This window comes from Oryza sativa, chromosome 1 (genome assembly GCF_034140825.1).
Source record: "Oryza sativa Japonica Group chromosome 1, ASM3414082v1".
Lineage (NCBI taxonomy): Eukaryota > Viridiplantae > Streptophyta > Magnoliopsida > Poales > Poaceae > Oryza > Oryza sativa.
The window spans coordinates 35,595,687-35,605,968 of record NC_089035.1 but is presented as its reverse complement, the minus strand read 5'-3'; the positions used below and the strand labels follow the sequence as shown (position 1 = coordinate 35,605,968).

General features: G+C 41.1%; 1 protein-coding gene across 1 annotated transcript; it reads right to left on the bottom strand.

The window, feature by feature from the left end:
• Positions 1-5,066: 5,066 nt before the first annotated feature.
• On the bottom strand, positions 5,067-10,282 carry LOC112937431 (uncharacterized). Its single transcript, XM_026022095.2, has 2 exons — positions 9,701-10,282; positions 5,067-5,516 (listed from the first exon to the last, which is right to left on the bottom strand). Exons 1-2 carry the CDS (start codon positions 9,999-10,001, stop codon positions 5,338-5,340), a joined length of 480 nt encoding a protein of 159 aa, XP_025877880.1. The 5' UTR covers positions 10,002-10,282; the 3' UTR covers positions 5,067-5,337.

Below are 10,282 nucleotides of genomic sequence, written 5' to 3'. Positions count from 1 at the left end.
GATACCAGTATCAAGGTTTAGCCATGTTCCGGAGATTCTGATATATATCGGTTTATATGTGCACACATATAGGGGGAAAGAACACTATATGTGTTTATATATTGGATTGATGGATTTGATATCCAAACAGTAACCTGTCAGTCTGCTGCAAACTTATATATGAAAATGCCTCCAGATTGGTTTGATTCAAAATTTCAATTTCAGGTTTGAGAACAAACAGGACCTGAAAGGTTGAGATGCAATTAGATTAGAGACATGAACAGGATCTAATTCTAACTTTATATCCAAAATTTATATGTAGGAGTACTACAAAATCTAAGTTTAACCTTCTCGGTTTCTTGGTTCTCATCATTGTTTCGGGAATATGGTTCTCATCATTGTGGGGACAACTTATTCTTCCTTTTTGCTTTTGAATAGTTAGGTGTTTGTTTGTCTAAAAAAAATAGTTAGGTGTTTGCTTTCCTTGTAGGTACACAAATAATTAACACCTATGTATATGTGTGCATATGACCACGTGAACACAGGGCCCCAAATACTGGGAATGTTTAGTTACAAAAGTAGTTCATTAATACGGAGGGAGCAAAGCTTCAGGCTTAAGGAAAACAATTGGTGATCTACACAACTTCAGTGGACTAGTAGTATTATGTCTCCTACAAATCAAGGCCGAATGGTTATTATTATAAGTTAATAGTCCAATTTATTCTAAAATATAACAACTTCACCACCAACATTCTCTTCCCAACTAATCATAATCCTCTACCATTCAATTTCCCCGCACACCTCCATTTCTCATCGGATCATAACTCTCCCTCATTTAATTCTACCTACTTTCTTAATAATTGTGTACACCCCTAAAAATCCTTATATTGGGACAGAGGTAGTATATATATATTATCTAGGCAAAAGTAATTTACTAATGCAAATGGAGCTAGCTTCAGGTGAAAAAGAATGGTACTGTGTACATACAACTACGATGAAGTAGTAGTCCTGTCCTGTCTCCTACCAATAAATCAAGGCTGAATGGCTATTATTATCAGTTATCAGTTTATTGCATAAAAACCCGTTTTAGCTAGCATGATTCAATCTAAATAAGTAGAAGGATAATACAATATTGTTGTCGATAGCATTGATCATATAGTTAATACTCCAATAAATAAAACGAATCATATTTTAGACACGACAGCTATCACAATACTAGATTTCAATTTTATAATGGAACTACACTGTCTGAACTCTTAGATCTTCCTTCTCATACGTTAGGTTTCATCACCCAAAATGACATTACAATATTTAGTATTAACGGTAGTAAGTACTTCCTCCGTTTCATATTATAAGACTTTCTAGCATTGTTCACATTCATATAGATGCTAATGAATCTAGACATATATGTGTATAGATTCATTAACATCTATATGAATGTGGGCAATGCTAGAAAGTCTTATAATATGAAATCGAGGGAGTATTTAACATCACATGGGAAAAATGTTACCAACACCCAAAGGTGAAATTTGCAACAGTGAAAAGTAAAGTGGCAAATTATTTATTTTGATATTTATCTACATAAGTGCACTGATGAGCATGAGCTGATTATCAATTAAAAACAGTGAGCCCACCCATATTGTTCGTTAACTAAAAATGTATATATTAAGTGAAATGTGATTCATATTGTATGGCTGGTGTGTGGAAATTTCTTGATGTGGGATCTATGACCTTTTGAAAACAGTATGCAAAGGTACCACTAATGAAACATATCCTGGGTAGCTGTCTTCTTCAATGTACCAGTCATAGTCAACTATACTCTATTTGACCATCTTTTGATCAATCAACAGTTAGTGTGAAGCTCAAGTAAAGGATTACTCATTTGTATTGTCAGCCTTTCGCTTAAATCAATCATAATAACACGGTTCACACTATTTCAATTATGTTTGAATCCCGAGTCAAAAATGCAAAGTAGTTAAAAATTGTCCTTTCAGGGATCAGGTGTTCATTGTATACAATAAATAGGTCCATTCGGATCTCAATTGATATTACAATCAGAATTTTTAATTTTTAAAAATGCAAAAGCAGAACAGAGGGTGACAGCATCCTTACATGTTTCAGGTGATGTGAGCACGGTGATGAAGCTAATACGAGAGTCCATTTCGAATAAGTCAAAAGTTGTACATCCTGATCATGCTTTCAGATAGCTTTTCTGAAAAGAGAGCCCCAGGAAGTGGGATTGCTGAATTTTGCCGTACAACTTTCATTGATGACCAACACGGTATCTCCAAAGTCCAGATTGCTACTCCACAATCAAAATACGAGAAACTTCCCAGCAAGCAGTACGGAGTAATCCTCTAGCACAAGTGACAAACCGACAGTTAGAAACTTTCATGGCACAGGGCAATCACACGATTTGAAATACAGTCAAGTGACACATCATTCCACGAGCTCATTGGTAAATCGTCATTGTTTATACCATGACAGTATTTGAGATGATAGCGATTCCATATATGATTTTCTTAATTTGAGAAGAAAGTGATTCTATGATTTTCTAAAGAAAAGAGGTACAGAAGACGCACCATTCCTAAAATAAGCTCCACAGTGCAACGCAGACCATGACTAACTAGATCAGCTCCAGGGTGCAGCATCTTGCGGGCTAATCTACATCTGTTTGGACATTGAAGGCATACTTCATCAAGAAGTTTTTGACAAAGCGACAATATTCTGAGTTCTGAGCATCGTAAAGTAGTACAACTGTAAACTGTTTGCAGTACAACTGTTTGGACATCATGAATTTGTATGACTAGTAAAGATTTCCATTAAAAATGCAGAAATTTCACAAGAAATTTCAGAGAAACAGTTGAATTCCCACGGAGAGATGAACATTTTCGCACCTCCAAAAACCCCTCACCACGGACGAAGCAGTAATAAAACACATAGTTCGTTATCCTCGATCTCCTGTTTCCTGGTGGCATAAGCATGACATGGAAATTCCATCTAGGTTTTCAGCATCAACCATCGATGCTGGCTAACAACAATCTCTGGGCTAAAATTTTGGGAATCGAAGTTGCTAAAGCGGGGCAAGCTTTGGGCCAGAACCGGCAAGGTCAGTGCTGGGCTAGGCTAAACAGAACTGGAACCGAGACGGAGGAGTAAGAACCTGCAACAAGGAACCCCCCCCCCCCCTCCTGCGGCGGCTGCATTGGCCGGTGCGCCGCGCCTGAACGATCCCCCTCGTCGCCGGCGCCGCATGGATTCCCCTCCTCCAGCCGCGTCCTCGCCATCGCCTTCCTCCCGACGACCCCGTCGGCGCCCCGCCGCCTCGCCGTCTTGCCCGCGTAGCGTATGTGGGAAGGATTCGATGGTTGGAGATCTCGTGGGCTCTCCTTGCGCTTTATTTTGGCCCACCCCGACGTGTGCCACGCCACGTCGCTTATGATCCAGATGGGCTGAATCTACTTAACCGGTTGGACCGTGAGCCCATATTTAGTTGGCATGGGCTATATGTTTCTTCTTGGTCATCGGGCAGTAACGTGTGCCACGTCATAAAAACGCCATGTTTTTTTTTAAAAAAAAGGAGTAGATTTGTAAAGGACGTAACTATACAGCTAGTGTTAGCTAAACCAGCTACCACTCCATCTAAGAGGCACCATCCACCTATACTTCAAATACAATTTTCTCTTAAACTACTCATCCGATCTACGATCGATTACACCGTTGTGTTCGTAACAATTAAATCTTTACAACAAGATCTCACATGATTATATTTTGATGAAAAATCACAAATTACTTTTATGATATGTCTAAATTACTTTTAGATTTCACTAAGTTACTTTTTAGATATATAAAAGTAAATTCAGTAAAACCTAAAAGTAATTTACATATATTATAGAAGTAACTTAGAACAAAACGAAGGTAACTTTAACATGTCATTTGAAGTAAATCCGTTGTAGAGATAAAAACATGACTCTATCTATAAATTAAAATAATCAACACAAATTATGGAATTAACTAAAATAATAATAAAAGTAATCACCTCAGAGCATTATGAATGTATAGGAAGTATTTGAAAAAGTAACTCATATATATATATGATAATTTGTTCAATGAAAAAAGACATTAATTAAAGTTACTTTCTTTTGTTATAAGTTACTGCTATAATATATGTAATTACTTTTAGGCTTTACTGAATTTACTTTTATATGTCTAAGAAGTAACTTAGTGAAATCTAAAAGTAATTTAGACATATCATAAAAGTAATTTGTGATTTTTCATCAAAATATAATCATGTGAGATCTTGTTGTAAAGATTTAATTATTACGAACACAACGGTGTAATCGGATTGTAAATCGGATGAGTAATTTAAGAGAAAACTTTATTTGAAGCATAGATGATAGGAATATTTCCCCTACTTGCTCAATCGATTAATAGCAACCAAAACTCCTAAAGTACTAGCACGTGGGTGTCTCTGGTTAAGACTAATTGGAGAGGCCTCTCCAATTAGATTTACCGATTTGGAAAACTTTGAAACCATATTTTTTTAAAAAAAATATTCTAATAAATAAAATTAAAAAAAATCCCATAATCTGCCGAATCGCAGGCGACCTTCGCTACGGAAAAAAATTATGTGCAGACCGGCTGCAAAACCCGCACCGTGTATACCCGACTTAGATGGGCGACGCGTGGACGGGCGAGCAATCCGACGGCGCCCTTGCGCGGCTCCATCCGCTCTAGGAGAAGGCTCAACTCGGCTCGCTCGTGTCGACTCCCACAACCAAAAGCGCATCGAGCCGAGCATGAGGAATGGACGGGCTCATCAGCGCCTCACTCCTGTCCTTTTCTTCCACTTTTCTTTCCCCCGCCGCCGCCGCCGCTGCGATTTCCTTCCCTATCTCGCCTCCATCTATCGGGATCGCCTCTTCTCGGTGCCGTCAGCTAGCCGATAATCCCCTCCGTTCAACAACCGATGACCTCTCTGTTAGGTTCTCTCGAATTCACTCAAAATAGCACAGGATTATGGCAATTATATTGGTTGTATTGCTCCATTTCAACAAAATTGAGCCTCCACCGCCTTCGCCTCCAAATTGCCAAAGCCGTTGTTCTTCGTATTCGTTTCAGTATTTAACGATACAAGCCAACTCCCACACGCAACTCTCTCTCACGGGTACAACTCACGCACGCCAGTTGTCACGCCACCCACTCTGCGCCATGGTACTTTGGGTTGGGCTTCTTGGGCCTTGCTAGACGTGTCTTCTGTGCGTCATCTTCCTTAGTCTGAGTATCCTCCTCGCGTGCCACCAGCTCGCCCTCTTCAGTTATCTGCTCTTCTTCTCCATCATCTTCAGTAAGCTTTTCCTACTCTTCTTCAGCCAGCTTCTCTTCTTCTTCTTCAGCGACATCATCGTCAGGTGGAACAGGTGGACACCTGACAATCCCCTCTCCTTGAGAAATGGCTTGTCCCCAAGCCATTGCTTTAGGGAACCTTGCCTTCAGCTCCTCCAGATCTTCCCAGGTGGCTTGTTCAGATGCAGTACCTGATCATTGAATTAGCACTTGCATAATGGTTGAATTATTCTTCCTGGTCAACCTGTGATCCAGGACATGTAAAGGATATTGAGGAGTAGAGGAGACATAAGATAAGTGAGTTTGCACTGGCTTGTCAAATCCCTTGGCTGGCTTTAGCAATGAGACATGAAAAACTGGGTGAACACTGCTTCCAACAGGGAGAAGAAGCTTGTAAGCAACTGTGCCAATTTTTGAGATGATCTGATATGGTCCATAGTACTTGAAAGCTAGTTTGTGATTAGAACGAGGGGCTACTGAGCTTTGCACATAAGGCTGTAGCTTGAGGTAAACCCAGTCACCCACTGCAAACTCCCTGAAACTTCTCTTTTTGTCAGCAAAGTATTTCATTTGTTGTTGTGCTCTATTGAGATGTTGCTGGGCCAGTTGTTGTATTGTGGCTCTGTCTTTGAGCCAAACAACCAAATCAGGAATGGCACAATCTCTGAACCCAATGTTAAAATGGCTTGGGGGGTAACCATAGAGGATCTCAAAAGGTGTCTTGTTCAGAGAAGAATGATAAGAGCAATTATACCAGAATTCAGTCAAATGTAGCCATGTGGACCATTTAGTGGGGGCAGAATGAGTGAAACATCTGAGATAAATTTCCAAATATTGATTGACTCTCTCAATTTGCCCATCTGACTGAGGATGATATGCAGAAGTAAAGTGTAGTTTTGTATCAGACCTGAGAAAAAGTTGTTCCCACAGAAGACTGGTGAAAATTTTGTCTCTGTCAGAGACAATAGTAGTAGGAAGACCATGCAACTTGAAGATATTAGTCATGAATGCTTTAGCTACCATAATAGCAGTAAAAGGATGGTGGAGTGGAATGAAATGGGCATATTTGGAATATCTATCCACTACCACCAGAATGCTGTTGTAAGAATATGATCTTGGTAGACCTTCAATAAAGTCCATGGAAATAACTTACCAGGCGCCTGAGGGTACAGGAAGTGGTTGCAACAAGCCAGGATACTTGGCCCTGTCCGGTTTTTCTTGCAAGCAGATTTGACACTTCTGCAATTCTTGTTTAATCATTTTCTTCATGCCTTGCCAAGCAAACAGCTGCTTAATCCTCCTGTAAGTAACTGGGAAACCAGAGTGGCCTCCCACTGGGCTGGAGTGCAATTCAGATATAATTTTAAGCTGCAAGGGATAGTTAGAACCAATCCAAATTCTGTTCTTGTATTTCAGGAGTCCATTCTGCAGAGAATAGTGTTGTTTGGCTGCAGGGTTAAGAGTTAGAGCAGCAATCAACTGAGAAGTAAAACTGTCTTGAGTATACCCTTGTTCTACCTCTTGCTGCCAACTGGGTACACAAGTTGATACAGCATTAATTTCTTCTTCAGTGTCCTGAAACTTCCTGGACAGGGCATTAGCTGCATTGTTGGAACTACCCTTTCTGTAGCAAATCTTGTAACTGAGGCCAAGCAATTTGGTCAATGCCCTGTGTTGCCATGGGGTGTGCAGTCTTTGATCTGATAAATGCATCAGGCTATGATGATCAATGAGAATGACAAACTCCCCATGCTGCAAATAGGATCTCCAGTGATCTACTGCTAAGAGTATAGCCATGCACTCCTTCTCATAAGTCGATAGCCCTCTAGTTCTTGGACCTAATGCCTTGCTTAGATAAGCTATGGGATGCCCATTTTGAGTCAGCACTGCACCAATACCAGAATCACTGGCGTCAGTCTCCACAGTGAAGGGTAATTGAAAATTTGGTAGGGCTAAAACAGGTGCAGAGGAGAGTGCCTTCTTGAGGTCTTGAAAAGCTTGTTCTGTCTCAGATGTCCACTTAAAAGAAACATGCTTCCTGAGTAGCTGAGTAAGGGGTTTAGAAATTAAACCAAAATTCTTCACAAATTTGCGGTAATATCCAGTGAGTCCAAGAAAACCTCTCAATTTCTTAGGAGTTGTAGGAACTGCCCAGTCTAGTATATCCTGAATTTTAGAGGGATCTGTAGAGACTCTTGTTTCTCCAATTATGTGGCCCAGATAGGAGAGCTGTTTCTGTGCAAAAGAGCACTTGCTCAACTTGACTTTCCATTGATGGTCATGTAAAAGCTGTAAAACTTGTCTTAAATGTTCCAGATGAGAGTTGAAATCAGGGCTGTAAATGAGAATATCATCAAAGAATACAAGAGCACATTTCCTGATAACTGTCTTGAGGGTATCATTCATAGCTTTCAGGAAGGTGGCTGGTGCTCTTGTGAGACCAAATGACATAACCCTATACTCAAAGTGACCATGGTGAGTTTGGAAAAGCTGTTTTATACTCATCCCCTTCTACCATTCTGATTTGGTGATATCCTGCCCTGAGATCAAGTTTACTGAACCACTTGGCACCAGTCAATTCATCTAGAAGCTCCTCAATAACTGGTACTGGGTAATTAGTTTTGGCAATGATGTCATTCAACTGCCTATAATCAATAACCATTCTCCAGGTTCCATCCTTCTTTCTTACTAGAATAGCAGGTGATGAAAATGGGCTGTGGCTAGGTTGGATTACACCAGATTTCAGCATGTCTGCCACCTATTTCTCTATCTCATCTTTTAATGCAGGGTTGTACCTATAAGGTCTGAGACTGACTGACTGACTGCAACAGTGTGATGTTATGATCACAGACTCTCCTGGGAGGAAGTTCAGTTGGTTCTTCAAAAAGATGCTTGAACTGTGTAATTACCTCTCTCACTGGATCTGGGATATTGGTCTTAGAACTAGATTCAATATTGTCCAGATGAACCATGTACAGCAGTGATCCCTGCCTAATCATGCCATTGAATTGTTCAGGAGTGATACTGGAACAGCTGGGATTCTATGGTAGCAGACCTTGCAACCTGACAGTTGTACCCTGATAGGGAAACTCCAACCATTTGTGTACCCAATCAATGTGCATGGGACTGTATGATTCTAGCCAGTCCATTCCCAGAATAATATCATAACCCCCCAAATACAGCAATCTGAAATTACTGCTGAAATTGTATCCTTGCATCCACCAGTTACAGTTAGGAATTTCCTGTGTACATTGCATAGTCCCTCCATCAGCAATCTTAACAGCAACAGGATTATCAAGTTGCTTGAGCCCAGATAACTTCTGTCCTATGCTAGCATCCACAAAGGAATGAGTGCTGCCAGAATCAATTAACATCAATAATTCAAAACCCTGAATCCACCCCCTTAATTTGATTGATTTACTGGATTCTATCCCCCACATAGCTTGCTGAGATATAGCCATAAGTGTCTCCTTGGTGTCATTTTCATCATCAGTTTCAAACACAGCTTCTACTGACACAGCTTCCAGAAGTTCTTCTACTACATGCAACTGAATGGTGGTGGCACATTTATGTTCTTTTCCCCATCTTTCACCACAAGTAAAACACAACCCCTTAGATCTCCTATATGCTTTAAGAGCTGCCAACTTGTCATCTCTTGCCCTAGCTGCATCAGTTCCTCTCCTATCTTCAGAATTGGTGATACTGAGTGTTCTATTGTTAGAAGAAGAGATTGGTCGTTGGGGTCTGGTTCCCACAATTAGGTCAGATTTCTTGTATGACAGAGACTTACAACCCTCTAATGCCTCCTCCAGAAGTAAGGCCACAGAACAGGCTGCATCTAAATCAGGGGGTTTCTGTACCATCACTACAGTTCTGATATCATCTCTTAACCCTTCAATAAATTTGGTCACAAAATAGTCTGGTATGTCAGAGTTGCCATAGGCCATCAGCTGGTGCATAAGATTATCAAATTTTTCCACATATTCACTAACAGTCCCAGTTTGATTCAAATGAATCCACTGCCTGATCAGTTCTCTTTTTCTGTCTCTAGCAAAGCGATTACACACTATCTCACATAGGTCCGGCCAGGAAATTCCCCCAAGTTGTGTTCTGACAGATTGTAACCAAAAAGCAGCGTTGCCCACAAAATTGAGAGTAGCAATTTTTACCCAATTGGCAGGCAAAATCCCATACAGATCAAAGTATTGCTCACAGTTAGCTCGCCACATTTGAGGACTATCACCACTAAATTGAGGGCACAACATTGGCGGCACAGCACCACTGAACCCCACAGCTCCAAGATCAACATCCAATTGCTTATGGCCAAGATCAAGGGAATAGTGGGCATGGGGAAAGAGATTGGAATCGGGCGTACCGGAGAACTTTGGAGATGATGGCCCCGAAGCGGTCCCAATCTTCCCATTGCCACCCGATGTCTTCTCAGTCTTGATTTGCCGCTGAAGAGTGCTCTCGATCAGATCCACTTTGGTATTCATCGCCTGGAAAGCTTCTCCGATATCCTCGACCTTCCTCTCCACGGCTGGAATTCTAGATTCCACCATCTTCTTGAGCTCCAGATACTCCGCCCTAGTGCGCTCATCCGCCACCACGCGCTTCTTCTCGTTCTCCTCCACCATTTTCAGCAGCAGATCCAGCTTGCTGCTATCCTGCGCCATCTCCGAGTCTCGGTGTTAGGGCTAGACCAAATTCCGCTAACCTAGGGGAGGCAAGTTGCCTTTTCGCGGGATTAATCCGAAGAAAAATCCCAATCCTCCCTCAGGATTTTGCAGCAGAATTCGGTAGAACTAGCACAACGGGGATGAGGCTCTGATACCAGATTGTTAGGTTCTCTCGAATTCACTCAAATAGCACAGGATTATGGCAATTATATTGGTTGTATTGCTCCAATTCAACAGAATTGAGCCTCCGCCGCCTTCGCCTCCAAATTGCCAAAGCC